The following is a 21,296-nucleotide window of genomic DNA, read 5'->3' on the forward strand; positions in this document are numbered from 1 at the left end:
AGCAATAGAACATGGCAAGCAGCAGCAGGAGGCTCAACTCAGCAGCCAGAGCTCCAGCGTGCACTTTTCTTGTGCTCAAAAAAGCCCTTCTGTCCACCCTAACCCTCTTGCCAGTGTTTGTTGCATCATGTCTGACCTCTCAATCAGGAAGTAATTGGTGATGACATCATCACCAGTTGCTTCCAGTGGTACTTTCAAGAGGTGGACCATGCGAAGTGGTATAGTGGGGGACAAATGTTGAGAAACACTTTTAAACTATATACATCTGTTTCGATCAGTGTAAAGTTTAATATCATTAGTACTTTTCGACTGTGTTCTTTCTGACTTGTATTTTAAACAAGGGCTAAAAGAGACGGCTGTAATATAAACATTTTAATACATTTTTGAAATTCTCACACAATTTTTTGTTTCCTCCATTATTATTATTAATTTATTTATAGAATTTATATCCGCCTTTCTGTCCCGGTAAAGGGTATTCAAGGCGGCTTACAAAAGAAATCGTATAAAAACATTAAATATATAAATATGTATAAAAATAAAACATTTAAAACAATAAAACACAATAAAACTTGAACCCAAAATTAAAATTTCTTTTAAAAAGCCATGCTGCCTTGTGTCAGCATTAAAAGGCTTCTATAAATAAAAAGGTCTTAAGGCCCCGCCGAAAGGACTCTAAAGAAGGAGCTGTTCTCAGTTCCGGGGGAGGGAACCATGAAACCAGAAGTCATGCAAGAGAAGTGATTTCCCTTAGTCTGAGCCTTGCAGAGGCAGCACTTGAATGTGCGCTGCCTCTGGGAGGTTCAGACAACCCTCTGGTGGGGAGGGAAGTAGAGCATCCGCTTCCCTGCAGTTGGTCTGCATTGCATCAAGCACTGCTTGACTATGGGGATTGCAGTCCCCATCCTCGTCATTAATTGACGCATGACTGTACATGATTTAGGTTTAATCGTTGCATTCCAGAGATGGGCAAGGCATGGCCTGAGCCAAGTCACGAGTCTCCGCCCCCTGTGACTCAACTCAAACATGAGTCATAATGGGGGCGTGTTCTGAGTCACCCGGAGTGTTTTTGTGACTCAAAAAGACTCAAGTCATGAGTCTTTTTGATACACAGCAGGTGTGGAGGGGGGGAATGGAGCTGTTGCTGGCGTGTGTGCGTGTGTGTTGGGGTTCTCCTTTATTACTCCCCTGCTGCCCCATCTGTAAACAGGGCTGGAAAGGTTGGGACAGACTGTGTGCGAGCAGGGGACAGAAGCAGCAAGAGGGAGGAGCATCACGCACAACAGCTGCAAGGTTTATCAGGATGACTCAATCCTTTGCAGGTGTACTCCCACTGCAACCGGTCTTTCTGTGGGGCTTCCTTTTCCCAAGTAACAACGGAGCTCACAGGAGCCATGTGGTTGGAAAGCGTGATCTCTACAAATCACCTCCCCCTGTTTCCCCACCTCCTTTTCCCTGGTTTTCTCCAGCCAATTCTTAGGCAAGAACCCCCTTGGGCTCTTCCTTCTACCCTTCCTCATCCAAAGAAACAGATCAGACCACCCATCCTTCATTCAGTGATCATCAGTTCCTTGAGAGCCTGCTTTCGCCTTCCCCCCCCCCCACATGGATGCAAAAGCAAACATTAACCCTTCCTTGCCTCCTGGCTAGAACTTCCGTGTTGCTCATCTAGTCTGAATGATGCCCCCACAAGTTCTTTCATGCTGCAAAAAAAGTAAGCAAACTCACTCAGGTGCATACTTGAGTCTGCATGCGTGGGGACCAAGTGCTGAGTCAGTGGCCTCAGGCTCGTCAGTTCCCGAGTCATCGGCACAGCTGACTCAAGTGCACATGAGTCGGCGAAAAAAGCTGATTTTTCACAACTCAGACTCACATGACTCAAGTTCCCATCCCTGTCGCGTGCTCAGCATTAATGTTCAGCTCAAGCATAATAGCTAGCTGTCAGTGGCTAGACAAACGTGGCTAGCATGATAGAAATGGAAAAACATAGGCAACCCGAGCGTGGTGGGAAGAGATTTATGTACACCTCTTGCTTGCTAACACTGCTAGCTGAAAAACATATGCAGTCCTAATTTTGAAGACCTGGGGGTGCGGTTCTTTACCCCAAACTTTCTCCTACTTCCCCAGGGACTCTCTTGCAACCCACTGCTCTCTTCTTCTTTTGCTTTGATTCAGCTTTGCCATTAAACTCGCTCTGCCTGCCTAATTGCCTACTTCTACCTCACTGGGGCAGAGAAGTATTGAAGGTGACTCCAGATACTGCAAAAGTTGCCTAGTTTGCTTTTCTGGATGACTCCAGCCTATTGATAAGTTTCTAGGCATTCAAAGCTGCCTTCAGTACCCTACAGGTGTCAGTTGCTTTGGTGGTTTGAGATGTAGTGGGGAAAACAGAGAAGGCAGGTGGGTAAGAACTGGTTCACAAGAATTATAAGAAGGAAGAAATAAGTTAGTGATGTGAGGAGAAATAAAGTAGGATGTTGGGTCTGTGTTTATGGAAGGTGACACTTGTGGTGACAGACATGAGCAAAAGGGGGAAATATAAGAAAATGTAGTTGATTAATCTGTCTTGGAAAAGTATGTTATATGATTTGGCACAGAATTTGAGGCTGTAGTTGGTGTATATGAAGAGCTAAGTGCATAAGAACCCTGCAGAATTGTCATAAGTAAACATGCTTACTATTTGTTGGGTTGTTTAGAAAACGCTTACCACAAATTCATGTAGATTTGCTGTTTGGACCCCCCCCCCCAAATGTGTGCAGGGTATGTAGGAGGGTATGGAAAGAGGTATTCGTAAAAATATCTGTTTTTCTCCCTTCTTCCTCCTCCTTTCAAACAAGTGATCTAAGCTGTCAGAGCTGAACATATTGAGCAGTCTGTGCATAATGCAGGAGCTGTCTAGAAGATGGTTACGTTGATTTTCATTCACAACCTACATTTACACTGGTTCTTAACTGATAGGCACATACTCGGTGTGGGAAAATGACTTCTGTAGATCAGGAAAACTAAAGAAAATGTGATTAAACAGTCCGTCCATTGATAAATTCAATCTCAGAGTCTTGAGCAATTAGATCAGCCATTTTCAACCACTGTGCCATGGCACACACTGGTGTGCCGTAAGTGGTCCACAGGCGTGCCACAGGAATTTGAGAGAAGGTCATTTTTTAATTGGGCCAATGGGAGATGTGAGCCCCCGCTGGCAGCATGGTGCGCCTTGGCAATTGTCAAAAACCTGGTGGTGTGCCTTGACCATTTTAGTGCCTTGGCAGTGTACCATGAGATGAAAAAGGTTGAAAATCACTGAATTAGATGATGAACATTCCTGCTGTTCTGTGTTTGGGCTATTTTTCTCTATTGAGGACACTTCTACCCCCATCCCACTGGCTTCTGTGATGTCTCAGCATCCTAAAAGTAGCTAAGACATTCTTCTGCAGTAGCCCTTGACCTTTTTGAATTTAGCACTGTTACAGGAGAACCACATGGCATCGCAGACAAGCCTTATGTGGGTTGAGTGTCGTCTTGCCTGCATTTCCTTCAACGAAAGGATATTGGTCAAACTTCCTACTGAGATTGGTATGTGCCCACTGATTGGGCAGCCAAGCCCACCTAGATAAGTAAAGGGGTGGGATGGTGTGACCTGAGGGCAATAACTTATCCAATCAGATGACCTAATTACATTTATTTTCATGCATACAACTGCTTGAGGTTGTTGCCTCTGGTTCATCATGTACCACATTTGCACTTTAACAAAGTGCATATGCACTCTGTGTAGGAGTGCAGGAACCCCCTCCCCCCCGGACTGTATGAGTAGTTACGAATAGGGATCCATATCCAGAAGTTTGTGTTCAGGACTTTATTTCATTTTCCATTTGTTCTTCAAGTTCTGTGCTAACTTTTTGTCAACCACCCATCATGATCACGCCTACCTTAATTTTTATACGATTTTAAATTTTTATCTTCTGTGTCCCATTTCTTTTGTTTTGGCTTTTTTTTCCTGTCCTGTTAATAACTCATTTTATTATTCTTGATTATCTGCCTGGTCTCGGTTTGTAAGGGAGTAGCCTTACCACAATTTTCCAGGAATCATAGTTCTTGCTACTATTTGTTTTGGATTTTCTTTAGGTGGGAATCCCTTTTAGGGACCCCCTTTCAGGTCGGGGAGAGAGATTTTCTAAGCAACCTTGGTGGTGGCAGTAGAGGCCTGCCAAATCTAATTTTCCCAGACCAACCAGTGGGAAGGAGAAGGGGGAGAGCAAAGGCAGGAGAGCTGTAGCTTCCCAGTAGGTGTTGTACCTGTTTGGCTCCTTCCTATGCTTTCTGCACATGCCCATTTCCACCATGATATTGCTTCCTGATGATACAAATTCTGGAAAGTTCACCACTGATGTGATTTTACAAGAATCTTACGTTGTTGCATAATCAAGTTAAATAGAGCTCTATTCTTCTGCATTTACTTCTTATGTCAGAACGAGTGTTAGCAAATTTTTAAAACCTGATATACAAAAATCCCTTCTGGAAAAGTAATTGCCAGTGCATGTGAAGAGTTTTTATTGATTTGACTAGATTCTCTAGTACTAACTGACTGCTGGACGTCATTGTTACAAAGTCCATCTACTTATCCATATAGGATTTATTTGAAGGAATACCATGTGCAGCAATTTAATAACCATCCTAAGCTTAGTTTTGTAATGGACAAAGATGAAAGTGTTCAGCCCTGTGACCTGGGCTATTGAAAATAAACCCAAGATAGGAGTTGCAAAGCTAGTTGGCCTTTCAAACTCTGAGGTAATAAGAAATTCCTTTAGGGGGTATATTTTGGTATGCATGAGAGAGCATTCAATAATAAAAGTTGCCAAGAAGATGTCAGTATATTTAATCCTTTGGTTTGGAAACTATACCAGATGGCCCCAACTTTGTGGCTGTGTTAGAATTTCATCTTTGTGTGTGTTGGAAAATGAGTGATATGAAATTTGCTGTTTCATCCTGCCCTCTCTCAAAGGCTCAGGCCCAGTTGTAGCATCATTGAAAACAGAATATAATGAACCTCAGCAGCCGACAGAATTAAAATATCTAACTTCAGGTTTGCATGATAAAAGACTGCCCAAATGTTAAGGTCTATTAGCTCTATTGAAAGATGCTGTATTGAAGATAAATTCCAAACAAAACTGTCAAGTCTAGATTAAGGTTGCTTGGCACTTAAAAAAAAACTGCTTTACAGAACTGAGTGGCAAAACAATACGTTATGTTGTTGGACCTATGCCTGCCAAAATGTAGTTTGGACCTATGCTTGCATTTACTTTATTATAGAACATAATTGCACAGAGGCCTATCCTGGCATTAAGAACATAAGAACATATGGATCAGGCCATAGGCCCATCTAGTCCAGCTTCCTGTATCTCACAGTTGCCCACCAAATGCCCCAGGGAGCACACCAGATACCTGCATCCTGGTGCCCCCCCCCCTTGCATTGGTATTCTGACATAGCCCATTTCTAAAATCAGGAGGTTGCGCATACACATCATGGCTTGTAACCTGTAATGGATTTTTTCTCCAGAAACTTGTCTAATCCCCTTTTAAAGGCAGCCAGGCCAGATGCCGTCACCACATTCTGCGGCAAGGAGTTCCACAGACCAACCACACGCTGAGTAAAGAAATATTTTCTTTTGTCTGTCCTAAACCTTCCAACACTCAATTTTAGTGGATGTCCCCTGGTTCTGGTGTTATGTGAGAGTGTAAAGAGTATCTCTGTTGAGGTCTGCAAGCTATGAAATCCCTCAGGTCTTGTGCACAGGAGAAAAGATACAGGCACTGTATCTGATGTAGCCTGTGGATGTTTAATTCTGTTGTGCTCCATGTATCTAAGTGGCAGGTGCTACTAAGTGCAAACCCCGTGCACCTGAGTTTGGGCGTGGCCGTATGTATAAAGCAGGCCTGCAAACAAACTCTCCCCGGGGGGCATAGGAGATTGTGGAGCTGGACGTGTGTTTGTCTGTTTGACCAGCTTTGCTGTCTGCTATGTTGCTGTAAATATCTCCTGTAAATATACCTTGGTGGTGGAACCCAGCCTTCTGTTTGGAGTGGTTATTTGCAACTGTCGTGCCTCCTGTGGGACAGCCTTGAACATTGGCTTCAAGTTTCTGCTGCGCAGCCATCTATATTGCTCTGCTGGAAACTCCTACCCTCCACAACAATCTCTCTATCCACTTTATCCTTCCCATGCATAATTTTGTATGTCTCAATCATGTCCCCACTCAGGCATCTCTTTTCTAGGCTGAAGAGGCCCAAACGCCGTAGCCTTTCCTCATAAGGAAGGTGCCCCAATCCAGTAATCATCTTATTCGCTCTCCTTTGCACCTTTTCCATTTCCACTATGTCCTTTTTGAAATATGGCGACCAGAACTGGACACAATACTCCAGGTGTGGCCTTACCATCGATTTGTACAACGGCATTATAATATTAGCCGTTTTGTTCTCAATACTTTTTCTAATGATCTCAAGCATAGAATTGGCCTTCTTTACTGCTGCCGCACATTGGGTCGACCTGTCCAACCCCCCCCCCCCAAAGATCTCTCTCCTGATCTGTCACAGACAGCTCAGAACCCATTAGCCTATATGTGAAGTTTTGATTTTTTGCCCCAATGTGCATGACTTTACACTTACTGACATTGAAATGCATCTGCCATTTTGCTGCCCATTCTGCCAGTTTGGAGAGATCCTTCTGGAGCTCCTCACAATCACGTTTGGTCTTCACCACTCAGAAAAGTTTGGTGTCATCTGCAAAGTTTGCCACCTCACTACTCACCCCTGTCTCCAGGTCATTTATGAAGAGGTTGAAGAGCACTGGTCCCAGGACAGATCCTTGGGGCACACCGTTTTCCACCTCTCTGTGAAAATTGCCCATTGACACCCACTCTCTGTTTCCTGGTCTTCAACCAGTTCTCAATCCAGGAGAGGACCTACCCTCTAATTCCCTGTGGAGTTTTTTCAGTAGCTTTTGGTGAGGGACCGTGTCGAACGCCCTTTGAAAGTCCAGATATATAATGTCCACGGGTTTTCCCACATCCGCATGCTTGTTGACCTTTTCAAAGAATTCTATAAGGTTTGTGAGGCAAGACTTACCCTTACAGAAGCCATGCTGATTCTCCCTCAGCAAGGCCTGTTCGTCTATGTGTTTTGAGATTCTATCTTTGATGAGGCATTCCACTATCTTACCCAATATAGATGTTAGGCTGACTAGCCTATAGTTTCCTGGGTCCCCCCTCTTTCCCTTTTTAAAGATTGGTGTGACATTTGCTATCCTCCAATCCTCTGGCACCATGGCCCTTTTGAGGGACAAGTTGCATATTTTAGTCAAGAGATCAGCAACTTCATTCTTTAATTCCTTAATAACTCTTGGGTCTTGGGCCCATTGACTTATTGATCTTTAATTTATCAATGAGGTCTGAAACATCTTCTCTTTCAACCTCTATCTGACTTAATTTTTTGGTCGGGAGGGGCTGTTTGGGCAGCGGTATTTACCCAAGGTCTTCTGCTGTGAAGACAGATGCAAAGAACTCATTTAATTTTTCTGCCATCTCTAAGTCTCCTTTTATCTCCCTTTTCCCTCCCTCACCATTCAGAAGGCCAACTGCTTCTCTGGTGGGTTTCCTGCTTCTAACGTATTTGAAGAAGCTTTTATTATTCCTCTTAATGTTGCTGGCCATGCGTTCCTCATAGTCTCGCTCGGCCTCCCGTATCACCTTCTTACATTTCTTTTGCCCCAGTTTATGTTCCTTTTTATTCTCTTCATTAGGGCAAGACTATCATTTACGGAAGGAACACATTCTGTTCTAGAGAATGTGAGTGAAAGGAAAACGTAAGCATAGAAATAATTGTATCCTAAATACTTCTTTTTTGTAAGTACTTCACATTTATGGAAAAAGGTCTGTTTGTGCAGGGGGGGAGCAGCAATTTTCTGGGGGTCCATCAACCCTCAGGGGCAGATATTTGAGAGGTCACAGGGCACTGCAGAGGGAAGGAGAGTTTAGAAAAAATTGCTGTCTCTCCTTGTACAGACTTGGTTGCTTCCATTTTCAGAAGAAGCACATTAGGAAACAACCCAAAGGCCCTTGTCATTTGTTAGCAATGATAGTAGACCATTATGGGGCTAAAGTATGTGGTCTGGGATCCAAGGAATTCTTTTTGCTGTGCATCAAGGCTTGTCCCTTGCCCATTGAATGTTTTGGACTTTGTTTCTTTGAATAGTCAACCTCTGCACTACATCACAAATTGATCTCATGAGTTAGAGTTGCAAAAGTGGTTTGCCATGTGGCACAGTGACTTGTTGATTGAGAAACCCCATTGGACAAATGGTATTGACTGTGGTTCTTTTGATCTTGACTGTGATAATTTAAATACGTGTCTAAATATATCAAGCTATTTAATTTTGTTGTCCTGAAAAACAGAAGTTTCGGCAGCAGAAAGTGATAGAAGTGACATCTGAAAATTAATTTAAATTGATGCTTTCTAAGTGCATAGGAAGTATTTCAAATAAATAAATGTACACACAACCATTGTCCATTATGTTTGCTTTGTATTTCCCTTCTCATAGAAGAAGTTATGAAAGCACTGCATTTACAGGACTCCACAACCGTCATAGGAGGCTCTGTGATCTTCCTATAATATGCCATTTTGCATCGGTAAAGCAGCTACCACGTTTTCCAGACTCACAAAGAGAGTCTGGTCCAACAAGAAGCTGACAGAACATACCAAGTTCCAGGTCTACAGAGCTTGCGTCCTGAGTACATTTCTGTACTGCAGCGAGTCATGGACTCTCCGCTCACAACAGGAGAGGAGACTGAACGCTTTCCACATGCGCTGCCTCCAGTGCGTTCTCAGCATCACCTGGCAGGACAAAGTTCCTAACAACACAGTCCTGGAACGTGCTGGAATCCCTAGCATGTATGCACTGCTGAAACAGACGCCTGTGTTGGCTCGGTCATGTTGTGAGAATGGATGATGGCCGGATCCCAAAGGATCTCCTCTATGGAGAACTCATGCAAGGAAAGCACCCTCCAGGTAGACCACAGCTGCGATACAAGGACATCTGCAAGAGGGATCTGAAGGCCTTAGGAATGGACCTCAACAAGTGGGAAACCCTGGCCTCTGAGCGGTCCGCTTGGAGGCAGGCTGTGCAGCATGGCCTTTCCCAGTTTGAAGAGACACTTTGCCAGCAGTCTGAGGCAAAGAGGCAAAAAAGGAAGGCCCATAGCCAGGGAGACAGACCAGGGACAGACTGCACTTGCTCCCAGTGTGGAAGGGATTGTCACTCCCGGATTGGCCTTTTCAGCCACACTAGACGCTGTGCCAGAACCACCTTTCAGAGCGCGATACCATAGTCTTTCGAGACTGAAGGTTGCCAATACTGTATGCCATTTTGGAATGTCTGTAAATGAACTTAGACAATTCAGGGTATTCCTTAAGATGGAAGCTCAGAAAAATGGAAACAAACCTAGAAACCACCCCAAATAGGTATGTGACCCTCTAAGTGGGTGAAGATTAAAATGAGTTTTGAAAAGATAAGCTCCTCTTATACCTTCAGGTATACCTTACACGTTTTGTGTGCACCCTAAATACATCATGTGTCAGCACTCTCAGTGGAGAGGGAGTGGCATTTGCTAGATTCTAAGAAATGACAGCCAGGTTTGCAAAATGTGAAAACCTGATACCTTCCTACTCAACAGACTGTCTTATGCCTGCAAATAAGCATGATCTTGATATAATTAGCCGCTATTGTACTTTGAAAGTGAGAGTTCTGTCTAGCCGTTGCAGAAATAGTTTCCAAGTTGTTTCTTTAGTGGAATCTTCTTGAATTTGTCCAAAAATTAGGGTATCAATTTGGCATTGGTATTGAATAGCAAAGTACTATAACATTAGTCACCTCTTCTGGGTTCTTCTGTCTCTTGTTCTTGGATATATGGTGGCCATTTCCAAGTGTACAAGAAGAATGATGCTTGGTGGAAAAGCGCGACAAGAACCTGTGTTTATTTGTCTGTATTGAAGCAGGACCCAAGTATTTTTAAGGCAACAAATGAGTGCATCCGTTTTTTGTCTATTAGTCTTGAACTTGCTTATATGGAAATGTTGGTCTGATATGTTATCACCAGCATAAATTTCAGGCATGTGGACCTAAGAGGACATACCACAGTTGGGACGCCACCACACAAATGGCCCATTCTTGATCACCATTTGCCTGACTTCAGCAAGTGCTACCAGTTCCTACTCTGGCCAGTGTAGAAGGATAGAATTGTCAAAGGATGTTGAAGTGTTCAAGAAAATTATCAGAATTGCACCTCCTCTCTCCTTTTCCCAATGTATCAATGTGTCCAAAGCAGTTTTGAACCAAATCTCAACCTTAAACCAGATTAAAATCAATCCAGATAATCTTTGTCATCCAAGACGGTTTAGAGTTGCCTTGCCACCACCCACTTAAGCACCTTGCTCAGGAAGGGGATATTGACAACTGGCTGACTAATGCAACAGTCCACATGGTCCAATGAGAACTTATTTAAGAACTGCTGCATGATTATTTCCTTTAAAGACAGCAAGGTTCATCCCACCTCCCCACCCCATCAACAAGCATGTATGACACACTGGATCCAGCTGATCATCTCTCTTGTGTGTTGATCTTTGCTATGAAAGACAAGGGAGAGCAAATGGATAGTAGACTGTGTGATTCCAAGTGCTTTTTCAGATCACAACAATTTATTGAAAAGGGACCAAATGGATGCCCAAACCCTATGACTGAACCTGTTAAAGTGATTCTATTCTGTAAGAGAAGATATTCTGGGTAGCCTATAGACTGTATTTTTTCTTCTGCTTTATTATGATGCTAGCTGAGTAGATATATTTTGTACTTCACAAAATAAAATTAAACTTTCCCCCTTGTATAGTTTTTTTTAGTGCTTCACAATATCTACATATATGATAAGGATATTCACTTAAGCACTTATCTCATGGAGGACTACAACAGATTATTGATACGCATTTGACTTGCTTGCTCTCATCTTATGATTTGGCTGTACTTAAATAATTTAGTTCAGTGATTCTAAACTTTAACACCGGGACCCACTTTTTAGAATGAGAATCTGTCCAGACCCAAGCAGGAAAATTTTTAACAATCCTAGTCTGCAATCCTACCCACACTTACTCAGGAATAAGTCCCATTTGCTATCATTGTTAAAAACATATACAAAAAAATACCCTGCACATGCCTGATCTTATCTGATCTCGGAAGCTATGCAGGGTCAGGCCTGGTTAGTACTTGGATGGGAGACCGCCTGGGAATACCGAGTGCTGTAGGCTTATACCATAGTCTTTTGAGACTGAAGGTTGCCAACCATACAAAATAGCCTATTAAAAGTATAGATCTGTAACATTTGTCCAAATGCAGTCAGATACCATGGTAGCATCGAGTCTATTATATTAAAAATAAAATATTAAAATGAATGGGGAACCACCTAGTTGGTCCCAACCCACAGTTTGAGAAACACTGATATAATTCATTAGAGTTTGTTGGGCTTGCATGTTTACAGACTTCAGTAAAACTCCCTTCTTTGTTCTTTGGACTACCTTGAGCAAGTCATGGTCTCTTTAACCTTCTTCACTTGGGGCTGGTGGGAATAAATGAGAGAAATATTTGTTTACTAATGGTGCTTAATACAGTCAGTGTATGTCCACACTCTCTGCTCATGTTGCAATAGGAGGAGTGTGTACACTGTTGTTAATTTTAATAAAAACGTTTTCTGTCTGCCCCATGTGCCTCTGTAGTAGTCCTTTGGCTATAAATAGTTGCTCTCCTCCAATTGGTTGTGTTCCCTTATTATGATTTTATTGATTTATTTATTGTATATTTTAATCTGAAATGTAAGCCACCTTGAACACTTGCTTCAGCATAGAAAAAATCGGATAAAAATCTTTTAAACCAATTTTAATCAGCAGGTTAAAATCAGTCACTATATATGTAGGTGGTCATTTTAAGTCATGGCTAGAGGCCCTTATCTTTAAGCTAAACTAAGGCCATTTGTATTTGATGCTAATGATAGTAGGTTTGTTGTAACCTTTACCAAAGGCAGGCTTTTATGTACTATCCTGCTTGTTCTTTATACTTTTCACTAATTTTTTTTTAATCTCTCACCTTGTACTACATTTAACAGCAAGCGTTAAAAACATTCGTATATCAGGATGGTAATCATTGTGTCATTTATTCTGCAGGAGCATAAGGAACAGCTTACCAGGACACTTAAGACACAAATGTAACACACTACGGCTTTTGGATTCTACAAACTGTCATTTAAACTGTAGAACAGCACACAGTTACATGAACACAAAGCTTTCTAGGCCCGAGTCTCCAGTGTCTTGTATCTTTCATATATCCTTCCTGATAGCAAGGAAGTCTATCCTTGCCATCCCTGATAGTCCATCCTCTCACCTTCCGAGAACCATTACCTTGCAATTCTCTTCCTCACCTGCTGTTTTAATTATGCAAGAACATCTGCAGTGTATGTCTATATCTAGCTAATGTGTGTATCTCCTTTTTGATGTTTTAAGGAGCTGTAGGTCAGTTGTAGAGTACATATTTGTATGGAGAAGTGTGTAGGTTCTTACCCCTGCTAATTGGGTAAGAGGCACTTTTTCAAGTGGGTGCTCCTTTTTTTAGCAGGGGGAGAGTAACTGGCCCACCTCACCCCAGCACTGTCTGTTCTAGTGGCTGTCTGCTGGTATTCATTTGCATCTTTTTAGATTGTGAGCCCTTTTGGGACAGGGAGCCATTTAGTTATTTGATTTTTCTCTGTAAACCGCTTTGTGAACTTTTAGTTGAAAAGCGATATATAAATACTGTTAATAATAATTAATAATAGGTTCAACCCTATGTAAGGAATTGAACATCCACAGGCAAGGGGGACATCCCTAGGTGGTAATAGTGTCTGGGACCGGTCTTACCAAATCCGCAGGTGATCTGCCTGGTGGGGCCAGGGCCAGGTACAGGCTGGGAGAGGCTGGAAAAACCTCAGCAGGTCAGGACATGGGCCATTTGGCAGAGTGCTCCTACAGCAAGTCATGGCAAGTATTCTCAGAATTCTTCCGCCTCCAAGGAGAGGCAGCTTAGGACCCAGAAGGTGACCAACCTGGGTGGGTGAGGCCAGGAATGTGGGAGGGACCAGCTAAGGCCAGGGGAATTTGAGGAGAAAGCCAGGGATGAGAAGGAACTTGCTGAGAGCTGGAGGGTCCAGAACCCTATGAGGCTGATGAAAGACCCAAGGCTGAGGCATATGGGCCTGTAAAACCTCTCCCTGCTGCCGCTCTGTAGCCCAAGGGGGAAAGAAGGAAGAGAGCCCCTAGGGGATAAGCCAGGTGGGCATGGCCCTGGAGGCCCTATATAGGCTGCTGCCCAAGTAGGGGCCCAGGCAATGGGCAAGAGACCCCTTCCCCTTCTTGGCACTCCTGACAGATTGGAAAGATACCTGCCTGAAGTTCCAAAGAGCTGCTGAGAATCAGTGTAGTAGACAATACTGAGCTAGACTAATTGTTAGGTTAATAGAAGGCAGCTTCATGAGTTTGTAAGTGGCTACTGATAAATCTGAAGCTGGATCTGGAAAGTTTGAGGGTCAATAAACTAGGGGATTTTTCACTTGGATCTTTTGAATTTTGTACTAAAGGAACTGAAAGACTGGCTTTAAAAGTATATAGAGCTTTAAAAATGCATTTCTTTGTAGAAGAGGTGATTTAGTGCCATGTATGCATAAAGACAACCTAGGAAATCCAGGGAGGAAGCCCTTAAAATTGTGTCTTCATTATTGCCATTAAGGTGAAAAATCGTATCCTCGGCAAGAGACCACTGTAATTTTCAGTATTAATTGAAATGGACATATGAGAAACAGCTCTGGAAAAGTACCTGAACAGAATGTCATTGTCAGAATGTTTCTGGCTCTACAATATAGAAATGTGAATTTAATCTTGCTAATTATGGGTTCTGCATTAAACAGTTTGCTTGCTTGCAGCCTGTGCAGTCTTTTTTCCCTGTGTGCTGAATTCTTAGTGTAAAGCTCAGTAGAATTATTTAAATATTATAAATCGCAGATGTGGTGTACCATGCCTATGGTTGCAAAAATACTGATGTACGGAATATCAGAATGTCTCCCCACCCACCCACCCACCCATACTGTGATCTGTTAACATTATCCTCTGTTCCTTAGCTTCAGACAGTAAAGTCATGACATGTGCGGCTGTTTGGAGGATGCCGAAGGAATTGGAATCCGGCAGTCATGAATCCCCTGATGATTCATCAAGCAACACTCAAACCCTGGAGCTACTCTGTCACCTTGACAACACAGCCCATGGCAATATGGCTGGGTAGGATTCTGCATATTTTATAGTCCCGGGAAAAAATGTGAAGGATAGACCCATGCTGTTCATTACATGCTTAATATTAGATTTTGGACTTTTAACACTTAAATGTATACTTTTCTAAAAGGAGTACTGACTCAGTACAAATTGCCTGTTGTGTTTTTTTTTTAAATTCCTAGCAAATTCAGGACTTTAAAAAGTATTAGTCCTGCAAATGCATATTAACATAACAGTCAGTCTTTACCTAGTTCATTCTTGTGTGTGTACAAATATTTATATATATTCACTCTCTGATGCACATCAGCCGATACTGTACTTCTATACAGTTGTGGAATTGTTAACTTATAAATCTTTGTTCTTTATTTGGCTCCTGAGCATCACATACTCCAATATGTTTGATCTGTTTGTCTTAGTAAGTAATGTCTGTAAGTACCCAGTTTTATTTTACTGGTATGTTGCAGTAAGAAAGTAGATGCTTTACTATCAAGAATTAAAAATAATACATAGCAGAATCTCATCAAATAAGGCGTTTTACATTTCCCTTTAATAGTGATTGTCAGCTGCCCATAGTGTATTATCAGGGCTACCTAGCAGGGTATGAACTGATGAAGGAATTTTTTATGTTATGTAGTTTTTTTATACTGCTACAGACAAGGAAATAGTATTGGGGTGGACTAACTTTAATTTGCTCTTAATGCCCACCCACCCAAGAGCTGAGTCCTTACCAGCCACCGACTGCTTTCCTTTTAGAGACAGTTTACAGCATATTTAATCTGACACACTATGCACAATCCAGTCATAGAAAACCACTTTGTACTGAGTTGACCATTTGTCCATCGACATCTGGCTCAAGGGGAAAGGAGGTGAAGGGATGGAAGGAGAGTAGAATAGATGAGGGGAACAAATGAATGGAGGCAGATAAAATGAAGAAAGAGGAATAGAAGAGGCAAGAGGACAGAAGGCAAAAGGCAGGAACTAGAGGAGGAAAGGACAGGGAGAGAAGGTGAACTGGTTCAAAGGGGTACAGAGGATAAGGAATAAAGGCAAGGTAAGAGGGAGGAAGTGGTAGAACCATGCAAGAGTCTGAGAGACTGAAGGAAGAAAGCCAGGAAAGAAGAGAATTGGAGAGGCTGGGTAGCAGGAACATACTTGGGGAAGACCTGGACTGGCCCCGCAGGAATTTTATGTCAGATGCAAGGGAGGGCACGAGGATGCAGGTCTCTTGATATCTGGTGTGCTCCCTGGGTCATTTGGTGGGCCACTGTGAGAAACAGGAAGCTGGACTAGAAGGGTCTATGGCCTGATCCAGCAGGGCTGTTCTTATGAATTTGACGAGGGAAAGGCCTAAGGGTGTTGCAGGAAGCCTGGCACCAAGACTTTTCTCAACCTTGTGGCAGATCACGGGGCCTTTCCAAAGCACTTTCAGCCCTAGACTGTGACATACTTACTTACCATGCTAGTAAATGGGGGGGGGGGAAGGCCCCACTAATTGACAGAACTGAGGTAACCAGCAAGAAGATAAGGTAGCCTAGCAGAGGAAGCTCCTGACTTTTTTCATGTTGCATTGCGACCAAATAAATCCTTAGTTATCCCTGTAATAGATTTGAGTGATCTCTTGTGGGCAATCTCTTCCACATGGCTGTCCAAAAACTCTGGTAAGTATACAGGTAGAGCCTCTTTATTTGCGGAATTTCTGTTCGTAAATCTGGCTCAACATGGGTCCCCAGGACTGCATGGAGCCAGACTTGGCCCCACCTGAGCCCTCCGGAAGCTCAGCTGAGGGCCATGGAGGGACTCCACAGACTCCACGAGCCTCAGAAAGGCCTCCGGGGGTCCTCGAAGGGCACATCTGGTCTTAGGCGATAACCAGAAGTGCTCTTCTAGGACCTCCAGAGGTCATTTTGAGGCCCTTGGAGGCTGTGTGTGGCCTCCACAGGCCTCAGAACAGTTCCGAATGCAACTGGAGGAAGGCTCCGGTCGCGTTCGGAGCTGGGTGGACCCCGAATTTTGCATGATTTGGTTTCACATGAAATTAGGTACTGTATTTGCATTGGTTCCAGGAACGAAATCCTCGTAAATAACGAGGATCCACCTGTAGTTGTCTCCATGGGAGGAGAGCGGGGAGATGAGATGGAATCCTTTTCAGTCCTATCTGGAGATGCTAGATATTGAGGCCTTCTGCATACAAAGAACGTGCACTTCCCACCCCTATTCCACCCAGCTTGGTTTTTCAATTAGCCTCAATATTTCAGTTTATACCGGTATTGAACCACTTTCTGCCTTGTTGTGTTCCTCATGTTTGTGTCCTGTTTGCAGTGAAAGGAGGGCATTGTTTACAGTGCCAGGCCCACTTCATTCAATCAACTGCCCTCCCCTTTCCTCTAGACCTGTCTCATTCACTGAACATGGATTTGCAGCCATTTTGAGAAGAGAAAGATATCACAGAAATCAAGTAAAGCCACTAACAGCCCAATCCTGAGCTTCCTGGCTCCCACTGGAGCAGCAACACTAAAGTGGCTACCGCTGTTTCCATAAGTGCCGGGGAGCAGCTGGAGTTCCCTGCAATGGGGCTTCTCAAGTCTGCACTGGCTGTTATAGCCAGGGCTTTTTTTCTAATGGAACGCGGGGGGATGGAGTTCCGGCACCTTTTTGCAGGGGCCCCTCCCCTTCGGAGGCATTCCAGGAGGGCAGGGAGCAAAACAGAGACAGAATAGACAGGCACAGGATTGGACTCTAAGGCTGCCATCCTATCCACAGTAAGCCCCATTCACTAAAGTGGACTTCTGAGTAGACATGCATAGGATTGGGCTCTTAGGTTGCAATCCTAGGCACTTTCCTGGGAGTAAGCTCCATTGACTAGAATGAGACTTACTTCAGAGTAGACATACCTAGGATTGGGCTCTTAAACCTGGCAGAGAGATATATCTGCACCCGTTTTCACATGCTAAGGGCAGGTGAAAAGGGATTCTATGTGTGTACAACATGCTGTCCAGCCTTGCCAGAGATCTTCCTCGTCCTTCCCTCACAAGCATGCCCTCTGCCAGCCAGCATTTGTAGCTCCTCTCCAGCAATGCACAGCAGCTGCTCAGGGCAGCAGAGAACATACAATTGCATACCAAGTGCCTTCCCAAAGACACAGAGTATTCTGATACCTGAATTAAACCATATTTAATCGCTTGTTTGCAAAAGTAGCTGTTTCTGTGTGCACCTAAGGATCCCTCTCATGTAAGAATTCCTTTTTTGTTCTTACTCCCACAGTTGCTTAGAGTAATTTTACTACATGGAACTCATGTAAGCCATTTTTTGGAATCCATTCACTGCTTCCTCTCTTCGAAGTAGTGCCACACTACATACTACATGCTACAAGTGCACCTGTACAGTATTTTTCCCCATGTGTAGAAAAAGTAGCTGGGGGAAGGGGATGTGGAGATTGACAGCCCAATGCTATGCATGTCTACTCAGAAGTAAGTTGATCTTTAGGGGGGAAGCACATAAACATATTTTATTTCTCCAATAAAAAATGGTTTATAAATAAATAAATAAAAGATTAACAAGTTGTGAGTTCCTGCACCTTTTTTTCACAAAAAAAGCACTGGTCATAGCGGTGCAGAGTTGACAGACTCCGTCTTGGGCCTTCTGGCCTGATGTAGTGTTCAGGATCCAGCAGAGCAGAGCTCCACTGATCCTGCTGCCCTCCTGCCCCAGTTCCTCCCCCCTCCTTCATTCCACCCTTTTCCCACCTCCCAGAGGCCATACCACTGCTCAGCGGTTGAACTTACCCCCTACCGGTGCTGGGCCCATTTACTGACTGACATGGGCCCAGTGCCAGCACTCCTTATTCACTAGGTCCCGAAAACAAGCTTTTATGGCACCCAGCACCCTTGCTGGCTAAGTTCAGAATTGGCCCTAAGGCTGCAATTCTATCCACACTTACCTGGGAGTAAGTTCCTCTAATTATAATGGGACATACTTCTGAGTAGACTTGCATAGGATTGGGCTCTGAAATGTTCCATTGCTCACTCACCACTAGTAAGTTTTCTATATTGCTTTAATATCTATCAGGCATCAAGGTGTGTTGCTTATCACTAGGGAACAGGCTTGCTTATTAGGCATGCATGTAGTCACTATACTTTAAATACATACTGCTAAATTAAACTTCCCAAAACATACCCAGTTACAAGACGTGAAAACCAAACTATGTGCTATGTCCTCAGAGCTGATGTGCTTAACTTTTCTTAACTAAATAGGATCTGCAAGGAGGCAGATCCAGTTTGAGACTGTGGCAGGGGCAAAGGATTAAACTCCTCCCATGCCGCAGTTACCTCCTGCTTTCCCTGTAGTTCAGTTTAGCAAAGAAAAGTTAAGTTTTCTTGCTCTGATGATGGGCTTAAAGTAACATATTCAGTCAGATCTTGGTGTCTGCACACTCTGTTCCTGCAGATTTGCTTGTCCTTGGGTCAAAGTGTGGCTTACCTTGCACCGTTTGCGGTCTGTTCTCACCTGTCAGTGGCCACTCTGACAGTAGGCTATTCTGAAGCAATCCCAGCATCCACAGCAGCCATTTTGAATCTCACAGTGGCCATTTTGAAGGTGTTTATGCCAGATTGATTTCCCCCCAACCCCGCTGATCCTATAGGATCAAGGATTCCATATTCACACATTCAGTATCCACTGGGTTTTTCCAGGAACCTGACTGCTGTGGAGGCCCAGAATTGTCCGTAGTTTGATCCCAAAAGTGAATCCAGATGCCAAAACTGGCTGGAATCCACAGCTGTGTAGGTGCAAGCAAGTACTTTTTTGCTATAGTTCACTTCAGATGAACTTTCCAGCTCTCTCAAGCTTTTGAAAGTATTATAATAAGATTTTCCAACTAACACTTATAGTTCTTGCAAATATTTTATTCATTTCAATTATTAACTCTTCCCTCCCCTCAACTTATCTCCCATGTATGTAATATATTTAATTGTTCCCTGTCAAAAGGTGGCTTACAATGCTTAATAAAATCCACCTAAGAATACAAAATTATATAAAAATAAGTTTTTCTTCAATATATGAGTTTTCACCATGACTGGCTTTTTCTGATACATTTTTTTTATCATATTCTCTCTTGCTGCATCTAATCAACATGTCCTTACCAAATTCTTCTGCCAGTATCTGTTCATGCCAAGTTATTGCCTTCAGAATTTGGTATAAGCTGTCTTCTCAAACCTTGGACCAATTTAACTCCACCTTTCATTTTTACTCTTCCCTTTCCTCCTTCCCTCATCTTCATCTTATTCTTGGGTATCTAATGCTTGGCTTTTGCTATCTTTTTATACAAGCACATCACAATAGGGCCTTCTTTCCTGTTTCTCTTCAGGATTTTATTTTCCAGGAAATCTCTGATTTCTCATCTTGGTCATCAGAAAATTCTCAGGATCCAAAATATAGCAGGTCCTTTGTATATCTCTAGAAAAAAATTGAATAATAATCACATAATCTTTGAAAATGTCTTGCTTCTAAAACTTTATGTCATAATCTAGGCAGATATATGTTGAATGTCAGTGGACACAGGGAGGGGCAAATGTTTAGCAGAATCTATATATCCTAGTCTTGTGCTGGAACCTTGATTCAGTCAATTATCAAGAGGAGCAGAATATATTGTTTATATATTTTGTTTGAGGATTTTTCTCAAAATTATAAAAATTGCTGCTGTTGGTCAGGTACAAGCTGATCTGCATGTTCAGAAAAAGTATGTTAGAGCTTCCCTAGGGGGCTGGAGCAGATGAAGTATTACCATAGTGATTTTCAACCTTTTTTCTCATGGCACAATAACAAAGCACTCAAATTGTCATGGCATTCCATTCCATCAGTTTTTGACAATTGACAAGGCACAACACACTGCTGATAGGTGGCTCACATTTCTCAATGGCCCTACTAATGAATGACCCTCCCCCAAACTCCAGTGCACATATCTGGACCATTAGCCGCACAGCTGTTGAAAATCGCTGCATTACCTGATAGAAGACTTTCTGCTCTGAAGGATTCTAGCTGACATGGTAGCTTTCTACATACAGGAAGTTCTAGACGTAGGCAAACATTTAATTGTAAACACTGTGTAATTTATGGAAGAATTGTTATTAATAAATTACTTTCTATATGAATATACAGAAGAAACTGCCTTCTCATTGAATTGGGCTATCTGTATCAAGGCTGTCTATGCTAACTAACTCAGTCTTCCTGATCATATGTGGAGGTCTTTTCCAGCCTTCCTATCTTGGATCCTTTTTGTTTGGGATGCTAGAGAATGATCCTGGAATCCTTTGCATGCAGAGTAGTTGCTCTGCCTCTGAACTTTTGTCCCTTCCAGTTTCTAGAAAATTTCTGGCTTTCCTGTCATTATTAATTCCTCCAAAATGATGAACTCTTTTTTCATTGTAGTTTCACTTTGTACAGTTGACAGTATATCCTGATAGGCTATACAAATTTGTTCAGCACTTATAATCTCCTAGGTAGAAGGAAGGTTAGCACTTCCTGGACCTTCCTCTAATAATGGCAGTCAACCAATCCAACCTAAGAGAGGCTTCATAACATGTACATGTCCTTAGCAACGTATGTCACTTAAATTATAGGTATCCAACTATTATGCATGGCAGCATTTTCAAAAAATATGCTGAAGTGTTTATCTTACCAAACAGAATTAGGGTAGATAATTTAAAATGTCTGGTTTCTTACCTAAATTGCTAAAAAAAAAGAGATTTTTTTAAAATTCTTTTTTCTTAGCCTGGGTGCTGCTGCTTCAACATCTAGGCTGTCATGGAGCATAGTGGAGTTATGACATGGTACCCCATGCATAAATTACAGCTTTTCATTTTCACCATAAAACTTGGTCCCAAGAGATTCTTATTGGAGTAGTATTGGTGAGTTAGCTACTGAAT

At 42.7% G+C, this 21,296-nt stretch overlaps 1 protein-coding gene across 4 annotated transcripts in view; it reads left to right on the forward strand.

Annotated features, from left to right (window-relative positions):
- EIPR1 (EARP complex and GARP complex interacting protein 1) overlaps nucleotides 1-21,296 on the forward strand; it is a 93,582-nt gene that overhangs the window by 34,904 nt on the left and 37,382 nt on the right. For all 4 annotated transcript variants that reach the window (XM_066612371.1, XM_066612374.1, XM_066612373.1 and 1 more), the window contains one exon: nucleotides 14,229-14,385. In XM_066612371.1, coding sequence (XP_066468468.1) covers nucleotides 14,229-14,385 — 157 coding nt within the window. The remainder of the gene's footprint in view (nucleotides 1-14,228; nucleotides 14,386-21,296) is intronic.

Source organism: Tiliqua scincoides, chromosome 1, assembly GCF_035046505.1.
Source record: "Tiliqua scincoides isolate rTilSci1 chromosome 1, rTilSci1.hap2, whole genome shotgun sequence".
In the NCBI taxonomy this organism is placed as follows: domain Eukaryota; kingdom Metazoa; phylum Chordata; class Lepidosauria; order Squamata; family Scincidae; genus Tiliqua; species Tiliqua scincoides.